This window comes from Orcinus orca, chromosome 20 (assembly GCF_937001465.1).
Source record: "Orcinus orca chromosome 20, mOrcOrc1.1, whole genome shotgun sequence".
In the NCBI taxonomy this organism is placed as follows: domain Eukaryota; kingdom Metazoa; phylum Chordata; class Mammalia; order Artiodactyla; family Delphinidae; genus Orcinus; species Orcinus orca.
The window spans coordinates 36,751,804-36,779,088 of record NC_064578.1 but is presented as its reverse complement, the minus strand read 5'-3'; the positions used below and the strand labels follow the sequence as shown (position 1 = coordinate 36,779,088).

General features: G+C 38.8%; 1 protein-coding gene and 1 non-coding gene across 6 annotated transcripts in view; both read right to left on the bottom strand.

Annotated features, from left to right (window-relative positions):
* The window catches only part of LOC117199428 (UPF0547 protein C16orf87-like), a 42,172-nt gene extending 15,186 nt beyond the window's left edge, over positions 1-26,986 (bottom strand). Inside the window, exons 1-3 of one of the 5 annotated variants that reach the window (XR_007474399.1) lie at positions 26,481-26,965; positions 25,135-26,006; positions 886-982 (exon numbers count right to left, since the gene is read on the bottom strand). Coding sequence is in view for 2 of the 5 variants with exons in the window: in XM_049703696.1 (XP_049559653.1) it covers positions 886-982; positions 25,135-25,314 (277 nt within the window). In the remaining 3 variants the exon portion in view is untranslated. Of the gene's footprint in view, positions 1-885; positions 983-25,134; positions 26,007-26,480 lie in introns of all 5 variants that reach the window. The other 4 variants (XM_049703696.1, XR_007474398.1, XR_007474397.1 and 1 more) reach the window with 4 other exon arrangements.
* On the bottom strand, positions 19,091-19,220 carry LOC117199512 (small nucleolar RNA SNORA11). Its single transcript, XR_004480760.1, has one exon. It is a non-coding gene; the product is annotated as a small nucleolar RNA SNORA11 (small nucleolar RNA).
* Positions 26,987-27,285: the final 299 nt, after the last annotated feature.

Below are 27,285 nucleotides of genomic sequence, written 5' to 3'. Positions count from 1 at the left end.
ACTTTGCACTCCTGGAATAAATCTAGCCTTAGAACTTTTACCTTTGCTTTTTCCCTCTGCTTTTCCCTGGTTTTCTTGTTTAGCCCCTTCATCTATTCAGATCTTAGCTAAAATATTACTTCCTCAGAGATGCATCCCCTGACTACTCAAGCAAAAGTCACCTTCCAGTCATCCTCCAAAACAGTTTCTTATTTTAATTTCCTACCTAGCACTTATATTACTAGCTGCTATTTTTCCTATATATTCCATATGTATATTCCTATATATATTTTCCTCTACTGTGATAGCACTGAACCTGTTTTGGGAGTAGATTTATTGCTGTATGCCCAAGATACACAGTACCTGGCACATGTTAGCCACAATAAATTTTGTGATAAATCTACTCCCATTTGGGGTTCACTGTTAGAAATCTGATCTTATCACAGAAAAAGAAAAGAATAACAAAAACCCACCTTCTCTGAATACATTTATTGAATAAATCTAGATTTGTCAACTTTAAAGAGAAAGCTATAAACTCAAAATTAAAATCAGCAAGTTTTTAGATAGTCTAAATCAGTAAATGGAACAAAATAACTGGTACTTTAAAAAATTATATTAATAATAAAACCAAAGTTCTCTTTCTTCCAGTTAACATTTTCAATTTAAAATTCTCACTAAAATTTGTTACAAAGTTTATCAGTATTGTGAAGTAGTTAACATTTAAACTGGATAAAGAACAAATCATCATAAATTGATATACTGTATCAATAAAAGCCAAAGGTGTACTTCAACAGACTTTAATATTATAACTTAACCAGCAAAAAAAATTTTAACTCACAAAAATTAATTTTAAATTTATATAATAGATACATAAAAGATGAAAAGGTGGTAAACTCTCTCGGTTACCTGTAAAAGTTGATGATTTCTCTGAGTGTTTTATTTTTAGAAGTTTCCTATTAATAAATACATAACCACAGGGACAAGATTTACATGCAACAGGTACCTGGAGGGGAAAAAAAATGGAAAAAAAATTATTATTTTACTATTTATTAAACTTCTCAAGTGTTTATGTGGTCTCTTCAACTAAACAATAGTAACTTGAAGGTAGAAATCACATTTATATTTAAACTCCAACTCCTCAAAAATTATTTGAGATAAGAATCACTTCCTTCCCATTCTCCTTTACAGTTCCACACATATAGTAAATATTCAATATGTAAATGGCCAAGGGAAGAATGTGAAGTACAAAATTCATTTCCTAAAATGTCAATCTCAGAATAGTTACAACATGGATTAGATGAGAAAAAAGGGATTAATTAGAAAAATATTACATTTATCCCAGAATGAGAGGCTCTTGGCCCATTCTACAACAACAGCCCGTTCTGCAGTGCTGGCAGAGAGAATGTATTAAAAAAAAAACATTTGACAGAGATTTCAAAGGGAGGAAGGAAAAAGACTTAGACACGAATAGATTACTGATAATAAAACAGAACTGAAAATAAGTCTAAGAATTCAAACATGAGAGGGGAAGAGGGTCAGTGCCAATTACAGCAAAAGGACCATTCACAATAGCCAGTTTGAGGGAAAGGAACATGGAAGACTACAGAAAAGGTGTTGAGACATAGGTTCTCCTATTCTCTGCTTGAGGAAAGACCTTGAACAAATCCCATAAGCCCTGAAGGTTTCTGTTTCTTTTCTAAATTTCTTTACTACCTGAAGTAGTCCATGATTTTTACATATTTTTTAAGTGAAAAAACTATTATTTCATTTAACAACTTCACTAAGGTATAATATACAATAAACTACATATATTTAAAATGTACAATTTGATATGTTTTGATATGTGTACATGCCCATGAAACTATCACCACAATCAGGATAGTGAATATATCCATAAGACCCAAAAGTTTCCTCATGCCCCTTTGTAATCCCCCCTCCTACCCTTCCCTCTTAACATCCCCCCCTCAAAATCCCCAGGCAACTACTGATCAGCTTTCTGTTACTATGGATTAGTTTGAATTTTCTAGTTTTATGTAAGTGGAATCATAAGTACATGCTCTTTTTTTTTGTTTACCCTCTTTCATTCAGCATAATTATTTTGAGATTTGTCCACATTGTTGCATGTAATAAGTTAATTGCTAAATACTATTCCATGTAAGGATATACCACAGTTTGTTTATCCATCAACTTGCTGATGTACATATGGAGTATTTCCAGTTTTTAGCTATTACAAACAAAGCTGCTATGTATGTAGCAAATACAAGTCTTTGTATAGACATACACTTTCTTTCCTCTTGGATAAATAGCTACTGGCTGGATTATATAGTAGGTAAGTGTTTAACTTTCTAAGAAAACTGCCAAACTATTTTCCAAAGTGGTTGTACTATTTTACATCCTCACCAGCAGTGTATAAGAGAGTTCTAGTTCCTCCACATCCTCAGCAACACTTGGTGGGTTCAGTTTTTAATTTTAGCCATTCTAGTGGGGTAGTGGGATCTCATTGTGGTAATATCCCTCATGACTAATGATGTTGAACATTTTTTCATGTGCTTATTGTCATCTATATGTCTACTTTGGTGAAGTGTCTATTCAAATTTTTGCCCATGTTTTAATTAGATTGTTTTCTTATTATTGAGCATTGAGAGTCCTTTACCTATTCCGGATACAAGTCCTCTTATCAGTGGCTTTCAAAGAGCAGAACTTTTAATTTTGATGAAGTCGGATTTTTCATTTTTTTCTTTTATGGATCATGCTTTTGGTGTGTAATTAACAAACATTTGCCTAACATGTTCACAAAGATTTTTTACCATTTTCTAGAAGATTCATAGTTTAAAATTTAATTAAATTAAAATGTATACTTAAAAATGGTCAAGATAAATTTTATGTCGTGTATCTTACCACAATAAAAACAAGTGGGAAAAAAGTTTTGTTTTTTGGGTTTTTGCATATGCATATCCAATTGTTCCAGCACCATTTGTTGAAAAAAAATATCCTTTCTCTACCACTGTGCTCACCCTACAGAGACGAATGGACCTCCTATCCAAAATTTGGTTCAGATGTTGACCCTGATGATACCACCCATGCACCTGGAGGGTATGTAAAGGCTTTCATAATGAGGCTTTTTGGGGAAGGGAAGGCTTTTTACAGGGAAGGCTCCCAAGGAGGTCCAAAATGGCTTGAGAGCAGAGAAAGGAGATTGGCTCTGTTTTTATTGTAGTTAGGGAAAAGGACTGGGGTGAGGGTTCCTGTATGTGAGAAGCTGTGGCTTACACGGTTTGAACTTTCTGCTGGCATTAAAGAAGAGAGTACCTGAGCTTTCTTATCAATTTCCCCAGATGTGGGACAGAAGGGGAAAGAAGTGCTGGGGCTGCAAAGCTGTTAACAATCAAATATCAAAAGCGGAGTTGGGCATTTTATTACAATTCACTACTGATGTTTAACTGATGACATTTTACTTAATTGAATGTGAACTTGTTTAATTAAGCCATTTTGGCACTATATGAGGTTGGTAGCTTGAGACTAGTAAAGAAGGGGAGAGTTCCACCGAATGCCTTGTTCAGCAGCTCAGCATTGTGTATTTTGAGAAGTGAAATGAGTGCCTTGGTCACTATGGATAATGTATGTAACTCCAGAAGGAATAAGGAATGTCTTAGTGAGGCCTTGTATTGTGGCTTTAGCATGTGCAGAGAAATGTTTGGTTAATATTAGATGTCTTGTGAGGCAAGAGATTCCCAGAAGTCTTTCTACCCAAAGGGGCAACCTTGGGTAAGGAGTTATTGCTGCCACTGGCAAGACCAGACAGCCAAACTACTGGCTGTGGCCCAAGTCAGTAAAAATGTGGAGAGAACTAACTGTTGGCCAGAGCATCTAGTGCTAAGATAATTACGTGAAGTTTGGCCAGTAGTGCTGACCCCTGGATCCTGTCCTTGATCAGGAACATCCTGCTTAAGGAATTAACAGCAACAACTTTCCCATGTGCTCCATCAACTGTGATGCCATCCAACACTGTACAAATTCCCTTTAGTATTCACTCAGTTGATCCCAAGGGGCTCCCCAAGTATCTAAAGGGTCCAGTAGAGGGGTGACATCCTCCAGCATTATGGCATCTGGCAAAGGACTGAGGACAAGAGAGACCAACCCCTCCTATAGGTGGGGTATGCCAGAGAGCTCAGGTTTACTTTTGTTTTGGCAAGGAGGCCTTGATGAGGTACTGAATTTACAGGGTACCACTTCCATGACCCAAGGCATAATAGGCAGCTAAGGAGGGAGCATCATGGGCTCAGTGCCTATAAAAGCCTCTAATTTCCAGGAAAATCAGTATGTAACCAGCAATTACTGCTAATGGTGTATAGCATGGGATCAAGGAGAGCAGTTTCTTGCATCAAAAGCTTACAATTTATGGCCATAATGGGTAGCCTAGAGACTTCAGGAGGTGTAGAAAGAGGTTGCTAAAGCCTCTACAGTGAAGGTCTTTGGGGCACTAATGTGACTGCCTGTATTTTGCAATTTGGGCAAATTCTAGAGCATTTTGTTATAGGGTCTCCATTCAAGGTATCTGTAAGAATAGCATAAATGGGCTTAAGTAAAATTTGTAAATGAGGAATATGTTGTCTTCAAGAGCCCAAAAGATGTTAGGCTTATTTGAACACTGGTGAAAGAGTCAACAGCTATTTCTTTGTTTTGTTTTTTTTTTTTTTTGCGGTACGCGGGCCTCTCGCTGTTGTGGCCTCTCCCGTTGCAGAGCACAGGCTCAGCGGCCATGGCTCACGGGCCTAGCCGCTCCGCGGCATGTGGGATCTTCCCAGACCGGGGCACGAACCCATGTCCCCTGCATCGGCAGGCGGACTCTCAACCACTGTGCCACCAGGGAAGCCCTCATCTGCTTTTTATGGTTTCTTCAGGTGGGAAAATAAATCTGGTCTTTCGTCATATTGCTTCTTGTTTAAAGGAAATTATAGATTCACATGCAGTTATAGGAAATACTACAGAGAGAGCCCTTATATACTTTGTCTAGTTTCCCCCAACAGTAAGATTCTGTAAAAGTAGAGTATAATACCAGGATATTGATATGATACAATCCACCATGATCTTATTCAGGCATTTCATCATATTTTAGCACTTCAATCCCTGGCAAAAAAAAAAAAAAAGCTTTTGAAGAGACACTGCCCCCAAGATCTCACTAATGATGATCCTTGAATTAAGAATTATTCACCAAAAACCAGAAATGATTTTTAAATATCAGCAAGAATAAGTTCAGACAGAAAACTGTAATTCCATATGTAAAGAAGTCTATTCTACCGTTTTTCTTGCATAAAGGTTAGCTGTAGTGCTTTACATTCATGTATTTTTAAGATGCCTCATACTCTAGAATATAAACATTTTATCTAAACTAATTAACACTAAGCTAACTAAAATTCTGGTAGAATTCTTTTTCTTCAGTAAAAATACTGAAAAAGCAGATCTCTAGCTTGTATTTAAGAGGAAAAAAACTTTGATAACTGACTTCTAAATCACAACTGTTACTCCAGATACATCCAAGTCCATACTTTATTAAGTATATCATGTGGTTCTTTCTAATCACAAATAAAAATGTTAATTTTTGAAAAGAGGAAAATATAGTAGAGATAGGTATGTTTGTCATTTTTTCAGTTTACATCTTTGTTCAAATCAAATTCAAAGGTATCAATTCATTTATTCAAAATTAAACATATCACCAAGAAAGTCATATATGCCTTCACTCAGAACTAGCAAAGACTGTTTTGGTTAAATGAGAAATGATACACAAACACTCACATTCAATTAATAGGTTGATTTCCATTACTTAATGAAAATGTTTAATGTAACATTCCTGCAACTGAGCTAATTATCATCTTCCAAGACAACAACAACAAGCAACTACTACCTCCACCAAATTCATTTATAAAAAGAGCTTCCTCTAGAAACAACTGTAAAATGGGTTGGACAAGTTGGATACTATTAATCCAAGAGTTAATTACACTACAATTTGTACTCTGTATTAAAAATATTAATGACTTGCTGTAACACTGCATTTCCAGGATCTTCTTTTAATTCAAAGTATCACTTGCTAATAATATCATTTGTGGGAACACTACATCAATTAATTCCTTGAATGTAGATTGTTTTTACATTTTTCTAAGTAAAACTGGAAACAAACAACAAGGAAAAAGTCCTTGTTTTATTTTGTTTCCTAGATTCAAAGGAGCTATAAAATAACCACATTATAAGTAAATCATTCCAATCCTTTATTACAAAGAGAACTGAAAATCACTGTCAGCAGACATATAATTCATAATGGGATTGCTCTGTGTCAAATAAAACATTCTCCAAATTAAAAAAAAATCTGCTTTATAAGAAAACAAAAAACATACAAACACACACCAAAAAACCCTAAGGTAATAATTAAAACAACATATACACAAAAAATACTAAACAGAACAAATATTTTATGATTTCCCTTATATGAGGTAACTAGAATAGACAAATTCATAGACAGAAAGTAGAACAGAGGTTACCAGGGGATGGGGGGAGTGGGGAATGGGGAGTTATTGTTTAAGGGTACAGAGTTTCAGGTTGGAATAATAAGAAAAGTTCTAAGGAAAAAAAAAGGTCCTGAAGAACCTAGGGGTAAGATGGGAATAAAGACACCTACTAGAGAAAGAAACGAAATTGAGCTATTTGTAATGAGGTGGATAGATCTAGAGTCTGTCATACAGAGTGAAGTAAGTCAGAAAGAGAAAGACAAATACTGTATGCTAACACATATATATGGAATTTAAGAAAAAAAAAAGTCATGAAGAACCTAGGGGTAAGACAGGAATAAAGACACAGACCTACTAGAGAACGGACTTGAGGATATGGGGAGGGGGAACGGTAAGCTGTGACAAAGCGAGAGAGAGGCATGGACATATATACACTACCAAACGTAAGGTAGATAGCTAGTGGGAAGCAGCTGCATAGCACAGGGAGATCAGCTCGGTGCTTTGTGACTGCCTGGAGGGGTGGGATGGGGGGGTGGGAGGGAGGGAGACGCAAGAGATATGGGAACATATGTATATGTATAACTGATTCACTTTGTTATGAAGCAGAAACTAACACACCATTGTAAAGCAATTATACCCCAATAAAGATGTTAAAAAAAAAAAAAAAAGAAAAGTTCTGGAGACGGTTGGCGGTGATACTTATACAACACTGTGAATGTACTTAATGCCATTGACCTGTACACTTAAAAATGGTTAAAATGGTAAATTTTATGTTATGTAGATTAAAAATTTTTTAAATGCTAGAAGGCTAACAATAATTTTGAATACTATACACTCATAACCAAGTTGACTTGGTCAACTCTGAGTTATATGAATAATAGATGTGACACACCTTGGAAATGAAAAGCATAAATGATGTTGATGGATATTTCTCAACTTTGGCACTATTTTGTTTGTGACCAATAACTTGCTGTGATGAGCTGTCCTCTGCATAGTAGAATGTTTATCAGCATCCCTGGCCTCTTCCCACTAGATGTCAGTAGCACTTCCCATCCAATTGTGACAACCAAAAATGTCTCCAGATTTTGCTGAATGTCCCCAGGGAAACACAATCACTCCTGGTTCAGGACTACTGGTTTAGATGATTCTGAACTACATTTTTAATACAGGTCTGCAGAGAATTTTACAAAGAAACTGAAATATTCTACCTCTTTCCTTTTTATAGTATTTCTATAACTATGTTTCTAAATTTTTTTAAAGGATAATATATTCAAATGGAAAAATTCCTTCAAACTTTAAAGATTTTACATATTATGTATAAAATACATATAAAAACTTAATATGATATACTTCAGGTATTGTAGAATCATCATAGTACTCATATGCAATATTCTAATATTCTTATTTGTTGTGTAGTCAAAAAAAGAGTAAGAAACAAAACATGGCTTTCTGGTTTCCGATTTTTTTAGCTTATATCTTAAAGAATTGTTTCTTAATCAAGTTTAGAAAACAAAACTTCACCTTTAAAAACTTAGAAAACCTCAACTATAACATATTACTTTCTTTAGTTTTTTACTAAGAGGAAATAGCACATTTAAGAATCAACATGGGCTTCCCTGGTGGCGCAGTGGTTGAGAGTCTGCCTGCCGATGCGGGGGACACGGGTTCGTGCCCCGGTCCGGGAAGATCCTACATGCCGTGGAGCGGCTGGGCCCGTGAGCCATGGCTGCTGAGCCTGCGCGTCCGGAGCCTGTGCTCCGCAACGGGAGAGGCCACAACAGTGAGAGGCCCGCGTACCGCAAAAAAAAAAAAAAGAATCAACAAGTTTGAGGGACTTCCCTGGTGGTCCAGTGGTTAAGACTCTGTGCTCCCAATGCAGGGGGCCTGGGTTTGATCCCCGGTCAGGGAACTAGATCCCGCACGGCACAACAAAGATCCCGCACGGCACAACGAAGATCCTGCACGTGGCAACTAAGACCCGGCGCAGCCAAATAAATAAATAAATATTTTTAAAAAATCATCAACAAGTTTGATTAAATCCTCATGAATATTCCCTTAAGAATTTACATTAAAAATTGAAACAATGTGCTTCAATGGACATAATATTTGTTACATTCAAAAGAATGTATGTAGCATAATTAGCTCTCTCCACATGAAACTGAGCTCTTATAATGACAAAAACTTCTAGTTGTCCTTAGGTTTTCTTTTCACCTTTAAGCCAGCATATTAAAAAATAAGCTTTTTTTGTCCTGAAAGATTATTTCCTGCCAGGTGAAACAGATCAGGATTTACAATAGTTTCTGACCTGAAGAAACTGGAAGATATTACGCATACAATGTAAACCTAAACTTTTACTCAATTAATCAGAACAAATGAAAATGTTTTAAATATTGAAATATTTTCTTCCAAAGTAAAATTACTCAAGTCAGTTATGTCAGAACATAATAAATTTAATTTTAAGCTAAGAATTAGAGTTTAAATAGGTTTTCCTTACTTTGGAAAACCTCACCAAATCCTTTTTATACTATATACTGGCAGTGTTTATTGGCACTGGAACAACATCAACTATATTTCTCTTGTTTAATCTTTCTCTGATCACATTTCCACCACTGTCCATAAACCATATTTGTATAAAACAGAATACAGATTGGGTTGGTCCACAAGATTGCTCCCCAAACAACGTACTAAAATCTCCTTTAAAAAAAGGGGGGGGCTCTCCAGTTTTTACAAATTACTCATATTTAAAATAAGTATATGTGTATATATTTTTTCTATCATTTTCTTTTAAAGACATATATGGTTGGTTAAGGAAGGCATCAGCAGACTTTTTTTGCACAGATTAGTAAATATTTTTGGCTTATGGCCATATAACTGTTCGTGTCTCATATTTTTCTTTTTCCTTTTTCTTAGTAACTCTTCCTACAAAAACAGGCCAGGAGCCAGATTTGGTGTGGGAGCCATATTTTTGCCTGAGAGCCATATTTTGCCCACCTCTGACTTAAAGCAAAAAGTACAACATCGCATTGTTGAGTTTATAACATTTATAGATGTAACAAAGATGATAACAATAGCAAAAATGACCAACCTTTCCAATTTGCCCAGGACTGAGGGAGTTGCCCAGACACAGAACTTTCAGTGCTAAAACTAGGAAATAAAACTTATCAGGAGATAAGCTGATCACTCTAATTATAGCACAAAGGCTAGGAGAAGTAAAGGGAACTAGATGGTTGCAAAATTCCTATATTTTTCCTGAACTAATCCAATATTGCCTCTAGACTGTGATAAGTTAGAGCTGCATAACGTAATTCCTAGAGCAATCACACACACACACACACACACACACACACACACACACACACACACACAAAAGCAAACAAATAAAGGTAAAAGGCCAATAGAGAAATTAAAACATAGTACCAATAACATGTAATTACGACAAAAGAGGGAGAAAAAGAGAAACAGAAGAATAAAAAGCTGATGAGACAGAAAACAAACAGCAAAAAACAAAATTAAATCCAAACATATAAGTTACATCATATGTGAATGGATTAATTCTCCAATCAAAGGGCAGACATTGTCAGATGGATAACAAAGCAAAACCAACACTAAGCTGTTTACTTTAAATACAAAGAAATACACTTTAAATACAAAGACACTAACAGGTTAAAGGGAAAAAGTAAGAAAAAAGATACACCACTGTAAGATAATAGAAAAAATATATTGGTCTACCCCACCCTGCCTTACCAGTTCCTGGCAGGGAGTTTCTAAAACCCTCGTAATTTCCTAAGTGATAAGAACATTAGGAACATGTTTTGTTCTAATATTTGGTCATTGATCCCAGTTCCTAATACAGAGTTCCTAAATCCCTTGGAATTTCCTGGGTGATAGCAGTGTCTTTTGTTCTAATGAGGTGAAAGACCAAGCCATTATTAGAAATTTGGAATTAGAAATTTGGAATTTTCAGCCCAACCCCCAATTCTCCAGATGGAGTCAATGATCCATCATGTCTATGTGATGAAGCCTCCATAAAAATCCCAAAAGTACGGGGTTCAGAGATCTTCCAGTTTGGTCAACATATCTAAGTACTGGGAGAGTGATACATCCTAACTCTATGGAGATAAAAGTTCCTGTGCTCAGGCCCCTCCTACACCTTGCCCTATGTATCTCTTCATCTGGCTGTTCTTCTGTATCCTTTATCATATCCTTTATTACACAGTGTTTCCCTGAGTTTTGTGAGCTGGTCTAGGAAATAATCTAATCCAAGGGGGTGGAGGTCATAGGAACCTCTGATTTGTAGCCAAGTCGGACAGAAGTCGTGGATAACCTGGGGACCTAATACTTGCAACTCCAGGTAGATAGTGTCAGAACTGAGTTAAACTGTAGGACATCCAGCTGGTGTCACAGAGAATTGCTTAGTATAGGAAAACCCCCTACACATCTGCTGTCAGAAGTGTTGTGAGTGTGGTAGTAACGGGAGAGTAAAGGAGAGGAAGAAGTGAGTTTTTCCTACTCAACCATGCGAACAACAAGTATAAGAAGGTTAAACTGACTGCAATAAAATCAGACAAAGCAAATTTCAAGGTAAGCAGCATTTACTGGAGACAAAGAGAGACATTTAATAACAGAAAGGTCAAAACATTAGGAAGATACAAAATTATAAATGTATAAGTGCTTAATGGTAGAGCTTCAAAATATATGAGACAAACATGGGGAGAACTAAAAAGAGAAGCAGTCAAATCCACAATCATAACTGGATATTTCTAGCACACTTCTCTCAGTAATTTATAGAACTAGACAAAAAAAATTTAGCAAAGATATCTGCATAACAATATCAACCACCTTAACAAAATAGAAATTTATAGAATATTACACCCAACAGCAGAAAGAATGTATACTCCTTTTAAGTACACAAGGAACACTCAAAAAGGTGGACTATATAATGGGCCATAAAACAATTCTTACAGATTTTAAAAGACTGAAATCTTCAAGAGATGTCATATGACCACAAAAGAATTAAACTGAAAATCAATAAAAATAAGATATCTAGAAAACCCCAAATAACTGGAATTTACTCTTTAAAAACAACAACAACAACAAAAACCCCACAGGTCAAAGAAGAAATCAAAAGGGATATTAGAAAATATTATAAGCTAAATGATAATGAAATCCCAACATATCAAAACTTGTGGGATGTGGTTAGCCAGTGTCCAGAGATAAATTTGTAACTTTAAAAGCTTATATTAGAAAAGAAAGGTCTAAAATTAATATTCTTCATGAAGCTGGAAAAATAAGAGTAAATTAAAATCAAGTAGAAGGAAGGAAATAATAAAAGAGGAAATCAATGAAAAAGAAAACAGGCCATAGAGAAAAATCAAAATATTAGCAAATGGAATCCAACAATATATAAAAAACTTATCGTATACCACAACCAAGAGGGATTTATCTCAGGTATGAAGGCTGGTTCAACACTCAAAAATCAAATAATGTAATCTATCACATCAACAGACTACAGAAAAATCACACAATCATATCAATATAGGCATACCTCTGAGACAGTGCAGATTTAGTTCTAGATTACTACAATAAAGTGACTATAACAATAAAGTGAGTTAAATGAATTTTTTGGTTTCCCAGTGTGTATAAAAGTAATGCTTACACTATACTGTAGTTTAGTAAGTGTGTAATACCATTATGTCTACAAAAACAATGTATACACCTTAATTAAAAAATAATGCTGTTGGAAAAATGGCACTGATAGACTTGCTCAACACAGGGCTGCTGCAAACCTTCACTGTGTAAAAAATGCAGTATCTGCAAAGTATTGTACAATAAAGTGCAATAAAACAAGGTATGTCTTTAGATGCAGAAAAAACATTTAACAAAAATCCAACTCCCATTCATGATAAATGCTTTCTGTAAACAAGGAATAGAGGGGAACTTCCTCAACTTTATAGTAGATATCTACAAAAAACCTACAGGTAATATAATACTTAATGGTGGGAACCAAGAAGCATTCTTACTAAGATCAGGAACAAGACAAGGATGTCCCCTCTCACCACTCCTTTTCAACATCATACTGGAAGTCCCAGCTAATGCAATAAGACAAGAAAAGGAAATAAAGGGCATACTGATTACGAAGGAATAAATAAAATTGTCTTTTTTGCAGATGACATGATTGTCTATGTAGAAATCCAAATGAATCAACCAAAAATCTCTTGAAATAAGCTACTGTAACAAGATTACAGGACACAAGGTTAATGCAAAAAAGCCAACTGCCTTCCTATATCCCAGGAATAAACAAATGGAATTTGAAATTAAAAGCACAATACCATTTATAATTAGCATGGCAAAAAAATGCAATTCATTAAGTATAAACCTAATAAAATATGTACAGTAAGTCCCCTACGTACGAACCTTCAAGTTGCAAACTTTCAAAGACGTGAACGTGCATTCACATGTCCAATCATGTAAGTTAGTTCAACTGTCTGGCATACATTGTCACATGCGTGCATCCTCTACAAGTGGTTGTGCTTTTGTGTACTTTACAGTCCTGTATAGAGTACAGGAGTACAGGATCTTTATTTCAAGCCCAGGATGTCCAGAAGCAAGTGTAAAAGCAGCAGTGATGTAGCTGGTACTGCTAAGAAGCGCCAAGCAATAATGATGGAAACAAAAGTGAAAATAATTGAGAATGGAGCGAGGCAGTAAGATGGTAAACGTTGCTCATTCTTATAACATGAATTGTTCAACCATCAATGATTCTAAAGAACAAGGACAAGATCATGGAACATGTGAAGTCTGCTGTGCCAGTGATGTCAACACTAATATTGAAGAAGCACGGAAAAGTGATAGAGGAGATGCAGAAATTTCTCAGTGTGTGGATGCAGGATCTGCATCAGTGTCAAGTCCCACTCAGCTTAATGTTGGTTCAAGAGAAAGCTAAAAGGCTTTATGAAGACTTGAAGAAAAAACACAGTGAAGAATCAGAGGGCACATCTTTTTTAGTTTTTTTTTTTTTTGCGGTACGCGGGCCTCTCACTGTAGTGGCCTCTCCCGTTGCGGGGCACAGGCTCAGGACGCGCAGGCTCAGTGGCCATGGCTCACGGGCCCAGCCGCTCCGCGGCATGTGGGATCTTCCCGGGCCGGGGCACGAACCCGTGTACCCTGCATCGGCAGGCGGACTCTCAACCACTGCGAGAGGGCACATCTTTTAATGTCAGCCATGACTGGTTTCATCAGTTCAAGGCTAGAACCAACCTTCACTGCACATAAAAGTAAGTGGTGGGGCTTCCCTGGTGGCGCAATTGTTGAGAGTCCGCCTGCCGATGCAGGGGACGCGGGTTCGTGCCCCGGTCCGGGAGGATCCCGCATGCCGCGGGGCGGCTGGGCCCGTGAGCCATGGCCGCTGAGCCTGCGCGTCTGGAGCCTGTGCTCCGCAACGGGAGAGGCCACAACAGTGAGAGGCCCGCATACAGCCAAAAAAAAAAGTAAGTGGTGAGGCAGCGAGTGCAGATACAGTAGCTGCCCAGGAACTTCCTGAAATGCTTTGAGAAATTATGGATGAAGGCGCATATTTACCCGAGGAGCTTTTTAACGTGGATGAGACAGGACTGTACTGGAAGAGGATGCCAGAACAAAGTTACATCAGTAAGAAGGAAAAGTTGATGCCAGGCTATAAAGCAACAAAGGATACACTAATTCTGTTGTTTGGTGGCAATGCTTCTGGTGATATGAAGCTGAAGCCTCTCTTAGTTTATCATTCAGAGAACCCAAGAGCCCTTAAAAACATAGCCAAGGGCTCTCTTCCTGTTGTGTGATAAGAGTATCCCCAAAGCCTGGGTTACACAGGCCATTTTCCACGACTGGTTTTTCCACCACTTTATCCAGGAGGTAGTGAAATGTTGCTTGGAGAAGGACATCCCATTCAACATTCTTTTGCTGCTTGACAATGCTCCTGGCCAACCCCCATTCATGGACAACTTTTATCCTAACGTCGAAGTAGTGCATCTGCCACTAAATACTATGTCGCTCACCCAACCTATGGACCAGGGAGTTATAACAACTTTCAAGCAATATTATTTAGGTCACACTTTTTGTCAGGCGGTAAAGGCGAGTGACATGAATCAGGAACAACCTTGCAACAATTTTGGAAGGACTATAACATCTACAAGGCCATAAAAAACATTAACTTTGCTTGGCATGAGGTTACGGTTATCATCATGAATGAGGTTTGGAAGAATCTTTGCCCACAGTTTGTTCACGATTTTCGTGGGTTTGAAAAGGTGGATGAGAGTCCAGAGGTCAAAGCTGGAGCGAGATCTGCAAGACGACGACTTCATTGAACTCCTTGCTGAGCAACACAAGGAGCTTCCTAATGAAGACCTGATGGAATTGGAGGCCGAGAGAAAGGATGAAGAAGACAAGAGGAAGAAGAAGTAACTGAAGAACCAAAGAGATTCACAATGCAGGAAACGGCAAGGGGATTTTATTTGAGGAGGCACTGTTAGTTTTTGAGGCACAGGACCCAAATGTAGAATGGTACACAAAGGTTGCAGCAGCCGTTCAGAATGCTATCCAGTGCTATCGTGTCATCTATGACGAGGAAAAAAGAGCTACTACCCAGACATCACCGGATCGTTTCTTCAAGAAGGTACATAGAATTGAATCCAGCAAAGAACCAGAACCTGTGCCATCACCGTCAGGCATGAGTGAACTTGCAGCTTGTCCTCCATCTCCTACTGCTTATGATCCTTCAGCTCTACCATCTCCTCCCTCCTCTCCCTCCTCCAGCCAGTAACTCTTCTCGCCTGTTCACTCAATACAAGCCCCTGTATGCCAGCTGTTGTACTGCACTACTGTACTTTTCAAGGTACTGTACTGTAAGATTTTAAATGTTTTATTTTTTGTGTTTGTTTTTTATGTATTATTGTGTGAAAAGTATTATCAACCTATTACAGTACAATACTATATAGCTGACTGTGTTAGTTGGGTACCTAGGCTAACTCTGTTGGACTTAACGAACAAATGAGACTTTCGAACGCACTCTCGGAACAGAACGCACTCTTGGAATGGAACTCGTTCATAGGTAGGGGACTTACTGTACAAGATCCATATTAGGAAAACTACAAAACTATAATGAACAAAATCAAAGAACTAAAATATATGGATATTCCATGTTCACGGATAAAGAGACTCAATATTGTCAAGATGTCAGTTCTTCCCAATTGATCTAAAGAGTCAATGAAATCCCAATCAAAAGCCCGTCACGTTACTTTGTGGATATCGACAAACAGATTCTAAACTTTACATGTAGAGACAAAAGACCCAGAATAGCCAACCAAACATGTAAGGAGAAGAACAAAGTTGGAGGCTTACTATAAAGCTACAGTAACTAAGATAGTGTGATACTGGTGAAAGAACAGATAAATCAATGGAACAGAAATAAAGGGCCTAGAAATAGACACACATAAATCAGTCAACTGAACTTTGACAAAGGAGCAAAGGCAATACAATGGATCAAAGATGGTCTTTTCAACAAATGGTGTTAGAACAACTAGACACCCACATGAAAACAACAACAACAAATGGAATCTAGACACAGATCTTACATCCTTCACAAAAATTAACTCAAAATGGATCACAGACCTAAATGTAAAACACAAAACTATAAACTAAAAGATAACATAAGAGAAAATCTAGATGACTTTGGGTTTGGTGATTACTTTTTACATATGATACCAAAGGCACGATCATTAAAGAAAGAACTGATAAGCTGGGTTTCATTAAAATTAAAATTTTCTGCTCTACAAAATATACTTTCAAGAAAATGAAAAGACCAAGCCAGACTGGGAGAAAAGATTTGCAAGAGACATATCTGACAAAGGACTGCTATCCAAAATATACAAAAAACTCTTACAACTCAACGATAAGAAAAATAACACAATTTTTTTTTAAAGGGCCAAAGACCTTAAAAGACATGTCACCAAGAGCATTTAAGCATATGAAAAGATGCTCCACATCATATGTCATCAGGGAAATGCTAACTAAAACAATGAGATTCCAGTACACACTTATTAGAATGGCCAAAATCTGGAACACTGACAACACCAAAGTCTGACAAGGATGTGAAGCAACAGGAACTCTCATTGCTGGTGGGAATGCAAAATGCCACAGACACTTTGGAAGACAGTTTGGCAGTTTCTTACATAACTAAACATACTGTTATCTTACAATCCAGCAATCTTGCTCCTTGATATTTACCTGAAAGAGTTGAAAACTTATATCCACACAAAAACCTGCACACAATGTTTACAACAGCTTAATTCATAATTGCCAAAACTTGGAAGAAACCAAGATGTCCCTCTGTAGGTAAATGGATAAATAAACTGTGGAACTTCCAGAAAATGGAATATTATTCAGTGTTTTTTTTTAAAAAAAAAAAAAAAAAGGCTATCCAGCCCTGAAAAGACATGGAGGAAGCTTAAATGTGTATTACTAAGTGAAAGAAGCCAATCTGAAAAGGTCACACACTGCCTGATTCCAACTATATGACATTCTGGAAAAGGCAAAACTATGGAAATGGTAAAAAGATCAGTGGTTCCCAGGGGGGAGGGGGAGGGAGGGATGAACAGGCAAAGCACAGAGGATTTTTAGGGCAGTGAAAATACTCAGTGATACTGTAATGGTGGATATGTGTTTTGTCCACACATGGAATGTACAACACCAAGAGTGAAGCATAATGTAAACTATGGACTTCAGATGACAATGATGTGTCAATGTAGGGCTATCAATTTTAACAAATTAACCAGTCTGGTGGAGGATGTTGATATGGGGGAGGCTATGCATGTGTGGGGGCAGAGGGTATATGGGAAATCTCTGTACCCTCTTCTCAATTTTGTTGTGAACCTAAAACTGCTGTAAATAAATAAACAAAGACTTATTGTGTGATCATTTCACAATATATACAAACATCAATTCATTATATTGTACACCTGAAACTAATATAATGCTATAACTAATACATAAAACTAATATAACATTATATCAATTATACCTTAATTTTTAAAATATTTTATTGAAGTATAGTTGATTTACAATGTTATGTTAATTTGTGCAGTATAGAAAAGTGATTCAGTTATACATATATATATTCTTTCTCATATTCTCTTCCATTATGGTTTATCACAGGATATTGAATATAGTTCCCTGTGCTACAGAAGGACCTTGTTGTTTATCCATTGTATACATACCAGTTTGCATCTGCTAATCCCAAACTCCCAATCCTTCCCTCCCCCAGCCCCCCTACCCCTTGGCAACTAAAAGTTTGTTCTCTATGTCTGTAAGTCTGTTTTTCTTTCGTAGATATGTATATTTGTGTTGTATTTTAGATTCCACATATAAGTGATGTCATATGGTATTTGTATTTCTCTTCTGACTTACTTCACTTAGTAAGATAATCTCTGGGTCCATCCATGTTGCTGCAGATGGCATTATTTTATTCTTTTTTAGAATGAGTAATATTCCATGGTATATATATATACCACATCTTCTTTAGCCATTCATCTGTCGATGGATACTTGGGTTGCTTCCATGTCTTGGCTATTGTAAATAGTGCTGCTATAAACGTAGGGGTGCATGTATCTTTTCAACTTATAGTTTTGTCTAGGTATATGCCCAGAAATGGGCTTGCTGGATCATATGGTAACTCTATTTTTAGTTTTTGAGGAACCTCCACACTGTTTTCCGTAGTGGCTGCACCAATTTACATTCCCAGCAACAGTTTAAGAGGGTTTCCTTTTCTTCACACCCTCTCCAGCATTTATTATTTGTATTATTTTTTTGAGGTTAATTTGTGCTTTTATTTGCCAGTATAACTTAACTATGGTGGCCTGCAAACTTTTTTGATCTAAAAAAAAATTTTACATCACAATCCAACAAACACACACCATATAATATGTATACATATATAAAAGTGAAACAAAAGTTTTGCCAAAAACTTCTACCCTGAGTGTTAATTCTTTTGAGACTTTTTTTCTTAAGCAGTTTTAGGTTTACAACAAAATTGACAGGAAGGTACAGAAATTCCCCCAAATATCCTCTCCCCTCACACGCATAGCCATTATCAACAGAGTGGCACCCTTTTTTTTTTTAACACCAAGGATGAACTGCATTGACAGATAATCACCAAAGTCCACAGTTCACCTTAGGGTTCACTTTATGAAGTGAATAGTGTTGCACATTCTATGGGTTTGGACAAAAGTATGATGACATATAGCCAGCATTATAATGTCATTCAAAGCATTTTCACTGCTCGTAAAAACTTCTGTACTCTGTGTATTCATCTCCCTCTCCCCGCAAACTCCTGGCAACCACTGATCTTTTTATTGTTTCCATAGTTTTGCCTTTTCCAGAATGGCATACAGAATCTATTTTTCTTTTTCTTTTCTTTCCTTGAAAAGAGAGGTTCAAAGCCTTTATGTCTATAAGACCACTCATGGCCCACCCATGTGTGGACCAGGTAGGCTCTAGGTGGCAAACTCCCCCACTAAATACTGTAGCTTTCCTTCCAGTATCGAGCCCTGCCCAGCAGCCACATGGAGGTGCAGGGGGACACGTGTTGGGTATTTGTTAACAGGAAGGCCACAAGTTTTGTGCCTCTTGTCACAATTAACCCAGATTCCTCTTGGGTTTGTTGTAAACAGAGAAGCCATTTCTTCAGGCCCTGTGCTCTGAGCACACCCCAGGTAGACTTTTTAATGATGGCCATTCGGACCAGTGTGAGGTGGTACACTTCATTATAGTTTTGATTTGCATTTCTCTAATAATTAGCAATGATGAGCATCTTTTCATGTGCCTATTGGCCATCTGTATGTCTTCTTTGGAGAAATGTCTATTTAGGTCTCCTACCCATTTTTCAACTGTGTTTTTTGTTGTTGCTGTTATTGAGTTGTATGAGCTGTTTGTATATTTCGGAAATTGAGCCCTTGTCAGTCACATTATTTGCAAATATTTTCTCCTTAGTCATATATTAAATTTATAATAATGTATTTAATATATAATTATGCATATAATATATAATTATACCTTAATTTTAAAAATTGATGTATAGTTGATGTGCAATATTATATGCTACAGGTGTATAATACAGTGATACAAAATTTTTAAAGGTTATACTCCATTTATAGTTATTATAAAATATTGGCTATATTCCCTGTGTTGTACAATATATCCTTGTAGCTTATTTATACATGATAGTTTGTACTTCTTAATCCCCTACCCCTATATCACCCATCCCCCCCTTCTTTCTCCCCACTGGTAACCACTCATTTAATTACACCTCAATTGTTTAAAAGTCTTTAAAATTAATCTTGGACAAAGAAGACAAGAATATACAATGTAGAAAAGACAGTCTCTTCTGCAAGTAGTGTTGGGAAAGCTGGACAGCTGCATGTAAATCAATGAAGTTAGAACACTCCCTCGCACCAAACACAAAAATAAACTCAAAATGGCTTAAAGACTTACATATAAGACATGACACCATAAAACTCCTAGAAGAGAACGTAGGCAAAACATTCTCTGACATAAATCATAGCAACACTTTCTTAGATCAGTCTCCCAAGGCAATAGAAATAAAAGCAAAATAAACAAATGGGACCTAATCAAACTTACAAGCTTTTGCACAGAAAACCGTAAACAAAATGAAAAGATGACCTATAGAATGGGAGAAAATATTTGCAAATGATGTGACTGATAAGGGCTTAATTTCCAAAATATATAAACAGCTCCTACAGCTCCATATCAAAAAAAAACAAACAACCCAATCAATAAATGGGCAGAAGACCTAACTAGACACTTCTCCAAAGAAGATATACAGATGGCCAATAGGCACCTGAAAAGATGCTCAGCATCACTAATTATTAGAGAAATGCAAATCAAAAGTACGAGATATCACCTCACACTGGTCAGTATACCCATCATTAAAAAGTCTAGAAATAATAAATGCTGGAGGGCTTCCCTGGTGGTGCAGAGGTTAAGAATCCTCCTGCCAATGCAGGGGATGTGGGTTCGGGCCCTGGTCGAGGAAAATCCCACATACCACAGAGCGACTAAGCCCATGCGCCACAGCTACTGAGCCTGTGCTCTAGAGCCCGCAAGCCACAACTACTGAAGCCCACGCACCAGAACTACTAAAGCCCATACACCTAGAGCCTGTGCTCCACAACAAAAGAAGCCACCACAATGAGAAGCCCGCACACTGCAACAAGGAGTAGCCCCTGCTCGCTGCAACTAGAGAAAGCCCGCGCGTAGCAATGAAGACCCAACGCAGCCATAAATAAATAAATATATAAAAATAAATTTATTTAAAAATAAATAAATAAATAAAAATAAATGCTGGAGAGGGTGTGGAGAAAAGAGACCCCTCTTACACTGTTGATGGGAATGCAAATTGGTGCAGCCACTATGGAAAATAGTGTGGAGGTTCCTCAAAAACTAAAATAGAGTTACAATATGATCCAGCAATCCCACTTACAGGCATATACCTAGACAAAACTATTATTTGAAAAGATACATGCACTCCTATGTTTATAGCAGCACTATTTACAATAGCCAAGACATGGAAGCAACCTAAGTATCCATCAACAGATGAATGGATAAAAAGGATGTGATATATATACACACACACATATACATACACACACACCCTGGAATATTACTCATTCTAAAAAGGAACGAAATAATGCCATTTGCAGCAACATGGATGGACCTAGAGATTATCATACTAAGTGAAGTCAGTCAGACAGAGAAAGACAAATACTATATGATATCACTTATATATGGAATCTTTAAAAATGATACAAAATGAACTTATTTACAAAACAGAAACAAACTCACAGACATAGAAAACAAACTTATGGTTACCAAAAGGGGAAGGGGGGATAAATTAGGAGTTTGGAATTAACAGATACACATTACCATATATAAAACAGATAAACAACAAGGACCTACTGTATAACACAGGGAACTATATTCAATATCTTTTAATAACATATAATGGAAAAAATCTGAAAAAGGATATATATACGTATATGAATCACTTTGCTGTACCCCTGAAACTAACACAACATTGTAAATCAGCTATACTTCAGCTTTTTTTTAAAAGTCTTTAAAAGAAGCCTGTGTATCCATGAGAAAAGAAAAACTAAACAAAACAGTGTAGTGCTGGCATAACAGACATATAGATCAATGGAGCAGAATTGAGAGTCCAGAAATACACCCATCAATCTATTGTCAACTGACATTCAACAATGGTGCCAAGACCACTCGAGGAAAAAACAGTCTCTTCAACTAAAGGAGCTGCAACAGTGGGATATCCACATACAAAAGAATGAAGCTGAACCCTTACCTCACATCATATACAAAAATTAACTCAAAATGAATCAAGGAATATATATAACAACTAAAAGTATACAACTCTTAGATGAGAAAATGGGTAAATCATTATAACCTTGGGTCTGGCAATAGTTTCTTAGTTATGACACCAAAAACACAAGCAACAAAAGAAAAAAATAGACATATTGGACTACATCAAAATGAAAAACTTTTGTGCAACAAAGGGCACTATCAATGGGTTTTTGCAAATATTTGCAAATCATATATCTGATAAGGGTTTATTTAGTACCCAGGATATACAAAACCTCTTAGAACTCAAACAATAAAAACAACGCAATTAACAACTCAAAAATAGGCAACGAGGGACTTCCTTGATGGTCCAGTGGTTAAGAATCCGCCTTCCGGTGCAGGGGACGCAGGTTTGATGGTTGGTCAGGGAACTAAGATCCCACATGCTTCGGGGCAACTAAGCCCACCAGCACAACTACAGAGCCCACGTGCTCTGGAGCCCGCGGGCCACAATTAGAGAGAAGACTGTACCATAACGAAGAGCCCACGTGCAGCAACGAAGATCCAATGCAGACAATAAATAAAATATTTTTTTTTAAATGGGCAACGAACCTGAATAGATATTTCTCCAAGGAATATATATAAATGACAAAGAAGCACATGAAAAGATGTTTAATGCCTTTAATTATTAGGGAAATGCAAATCAAAACCACAATGATGGTGGATTTGATTGAATGGAAATATCCCACTTCACATGCTCTAGGATGACTATTCTAATCCCCCTCCCCAACAGGAGGAAGGGCTATTTGTCTCTTTTATTCACTGTTTTACTTCCTGAACTAGAACAGTCTCTGACACAGCATGTGCTTAATAAATATTTGTTGAATTAATTAATAACAAGCTCTAGGAAATTACATTCCAGAGGACCCTCCGGAACTAGGAAGATATCATCGTGTCCATTTTTCTCCTCCATCCTCCCAGCATGCTCTCCACTGAGAAACTGACAGGCTTGGTCATGGTTATAAAGAGCCAACAATGCAGCTTAAAGCTTTTCAAACATGAGAATTTTCTTTTCTTTTTTTTTTTTGGTGTCAAACTATACTAATTCTTTTAAAAACAAAAAATAACAAGTGTGGGTGAGGATATGGGAAAATTAGAACCTTCATACAATGTTGGTGGGAATGTAAAATGCAACAACTCCTGTGGACAACAGTTTGACAATTCCTCAATAAGTTAAACACAGAATTACAGTATGACCATGCAGCTCCACTCATGGGAATATAATAAATGAAGACGGATATTAAAACAAAAACTTGTGGGAGTTCCCTGGTGGTCTACTGGTTAGGAGTCAGCACTTTCACTGCCATGGCCTGGGTTCAATCCCTGGTTGGGGAACTGAGATCCCGCGAGCCACGCGGTATGGCCAATAAACAAAAATTGAGTAGTAAATAGAATATATTAAACACACACACACAAAAGAAAAACTTGTACATGAATATTCATAGCAGTACTATTCACAATAACCAGAAGGTGGAAAACACCAAAATGTCCATCAACTAAGGAATGGACTAACAAAATGTGATACATCCACACAATGGAATGTCATTTGGGCATAAAAAGGAACGAAGTACTGATATATGATACAACATGGATAAGCTAAACAAAAGAAGTCAGATATCAAAGGACACATATTGCATGACTAGTCCATTGAAACAGAAAGCAAATTAGTAGTTACTAGGGGCTAGAGGGAGGGTGAATCAGGGAGTGACTGCTTAATGAAGACAGGTTCTCTTTTTGGAATGATGAAAATGTTCTGGAACTAGATAGTGGTGATGGCTGTACCACATTGTGAATGTATTAATCCCACTTAAGTGTATATATATATATATATATATACCTTAAAATGGTTTACATGGTGAATTTTATGTTTTTACCACAATAAAAAAAAATTGTATTCCTATATATAATTAATGAACACTGATAAAATGAAAATTTTAAAACAACTCCAATTACAGTAGCATCCAAAATATTAAATTCATAGAGATAAATTTAACAAAATATGTACAAAACCTGTACACTGAAAACAATGCTGAGAGAAAGTAGAGACAGTAAATTTCTCTTGCTGAGAGAGGGCAAGTAAAAGGAAAGGTAATTATTTTGAAAAGAAATACACATTAAGGTCTGCATTTTGACATAAAAGATGTCTTACAAATGGTTTTAATTGAGGGAGCTTTAAATGAACTCCTTTTTCTGGTTAAGAATAATCAAATATTATACATATGGAGTCAGTAAAAAAATTTTTTTCATTGGATTATGTATGACATTAATAAAGGGTTAACAAAACTCCATCATGAGAAAAAATACCTTTGGTCAATCTTCTATCACTCTGACCCTGTCAACTTGATAAAGATGGAATGGCAGCAGTGTTACTGTTACCAAAACGCAAGTCCACGTGCCCGACGCACAGAGGCCAAACTACCGGAACATTGGAGTTTGGAACAGAGAAAGGTTTATTGCAGGGCCATGCAAGGAGATGGGTGGCTCATGCCTTAAAAACCCCAAACTCCCTGAAAGCTTTCAGCAAAGCCCTCTTACAGGAAAGGTGAGGGAGGGGTACTGTTAGTTGTTGCAAACTTCTTGGTGTCAGATCCTTTGTCTGAGGTCAGGTCATGGTCAGGAAACGATGTTCCTGTAAATCTCTACCAAACAAATGTTACTCTCTATTCTGACAAGAAAAGGGAAGGTCCCAAGGCACGACTCTCACCCTCCGAGGTCCAGGTCTAGCTAAGAAAAGGGGGTGTCTCCAGGGGCACCGGTTACCCTGCCCCAGAGCATTCGTCTAGCACCCAGTGTGGGTCTTCCCACCAGTGCCCAGGCCTGGCTGAAAAGGCAGATCTCAGTTGATGGCTCCCTCAGGACCTGATCCCCAGACTCTGCCCAGCTGTCATCGCTTAAGGAGCCAGGCGCTCAGGACCCAAATGGCCCTCAGGCTCCTCAAGCCACCCAAACAGCGGGGGCCAGGTCCCGAAAACTGCGTCACATGCAGACTGCTGCCATTAGGTCGCAGAGGCAGGTATGGGGGAGAGGTTCACCGCCCCCTCAAGGCCTGCGCCCGGCCAGTGGGCGGTCTTGGCAAGGGCTCTGGAGCCCTGCAGGACACAGCCCCCAGCCTGTTTTCTGGGCCCCCCAACTCAGTCACTGGCTCGAGGCTGGGTGAGCTGGGGGGCCTGGTGAGAGGCTGGGATCTGCCTCTTACCTCACTCTCCGCCTGACGACCACGGCACTGCTGACTGTTGGCTGAATGGGCCAACAAGGAGCTCATTGGCAGTTGCTCGTTTGGGGGAGGGGCCCACTGCGACGCAGACCAATGGCTGAGTGGGGCCCACTGTAGCACCGACCAATGGCTGAGCAGGACCTCTAACGCTGCTCTAACCATACAGCATTAATGGTCTCCCGGTAACGTTGCCAGGTAACGGGGTGGGGGGAGTAACAGCGGGTAGCAAGGGCGGAGTGCTAAGAGCTCTGCACTGCCGGCTCTATTACATTACTAGGCAATATTGCCTAGGGTAAAAATGACCCTTCGTTGGCATCTGGACTGGAAGGCACCTGGTGAGAAGCCACAGCTTTGGGCTCCCTAAGTACAGTATAATCCTGCCATTCTCTGCAAAACCTTGGAAGCGTAGCTCATGGGCTAAGAAACATGAAATTTCTAAGCCATGGTGGCTCTTGCAACCACATGCATAGTTTTTTTTCTTTACACCTCGGCTGTCATTTGATGCTGTTCTGATGCTGTGCTGATCACATGCATTGTTTACTGTCATAGCTGAGTTCCCATTTTTTAAAAAATATTTATTTTATTTATTTTCCTTTTTTTTCTTTTTTTTTTTTGGCTGCGTTGGGTCTTAGTTGCAGCACATGGGATCTTTGTTGAGGCATGCAGGATCTTTCCATTATGGCGCGCAGTCTCCTCGTGTTTCTCTCTAGTTGCGGCACGCGGGCTTCTCTCTAATTGTGACATGCGGGCTCTCTCGTTGAGGCGCCAGAGCTCAACAGTTGTGGCATGCAGGATTAGTTGCCCCGCGGCATGAGGGATCTTAGTTCCCCGACCAGGGATCGAACCCTCGTCCCCTGCATGGGAAGGCGGATTCTTTACCACTGGACCAACAGGGAAGTCCCCATAGCTGAACCCTTTTAAGTTTGAATGTCTATCTGAACCCCAGGCCACTAGTGGTCATAAAGCCATTGCATGACCTAGTGAATTTAGTTTAGAAAGCAGATATTAAAAGTTCAAGAAACCACATAAAGTAAGAAAGGTAAATTCATCTTTTAAAAAGTTAATAAGAATATACAGCATATGAAGAGGAGAGCACCTAGAAAAACAGGACTTTAACGGAGACAGTATTTAAAAGTGTTCTACTAAAAATTAGACCAAATTAATGACTATTGGGGTTATGAAAATTATTAAAAAGCATAAAGATCACCAATTTACTTAAGTCTAAGAGGAAAACATCATTACACTGCAGGCCTTTCTGTCACATTCGCCCGCCCGCGCGCACCCGCCCCACCGGCCCGTGTGCCCGGTGCCCGGCCCAAGGCGCCCACCTGTTGGTCGCACTCGGGGCATGATTTGGTGGCCATCTTCACTTTCTTGGCTCCAGTTGCAGACATGCGCGGCGGCGGCGGCGGCGGCGGCGGCGGCGGCGGCGGCGGCGGCGGCGGCGGCGGCGGCGGCGGCGGCGGCGGCGGCGGCGGCGGCGGCGGCGGCGGCGGCGGCGGCGGCGGCGGCGGCGGCGGCGGCGGCGGCGGCGGCCCTGGCTCCGCCCCTCGTACTTCAGCAGCCCAGCCTCCGCCCGTCGGTCCCCGCTGGCCAGAGTGAGGCTCTGAAGAGCGCGCGCGCGCGCGTGCGTGAGCTCGCGCGGAGCCTGCGTGCTGAGGGGGCGGGGCGCGGCGTGCGCGGGCTCCGAGGGACCGCGGAACACGCCCCCCCCCACGCTGCTCCGGTCCTCTAGGGCGTACCGATTCTCACGAGAGGAGACCGACTGGATCGTCCGGCGGGACGACGGACGCGCCCTCTCTGGGCCAGACGAACGGCGTGGAGGCGTGGTTTGGCCGGGACTCGGCAGTAACGAGCGTCAGGCTCGACCAACGAATGCACAGACAGGGCGGGTCGTGGTGCTGAGCCCGCCCCCTCCCCCGGAGGAAGGAGAACGTGAGTGAAAAAGGCGGTGGGAGGTAAAGTGCTCGGCACAGATCCTGCCGTTTGATAAACTTCAGTAAATGTTAGCGAGTCTAATCATTGAGGAATTGTAGTAGGGATTTTAAATATTAACGCCCTGGACCCAACGTTGGAGATTGAAAATTCATTTATTTAATAAATAGTAGCCTAAGGCCCACTATCAGGCAAATT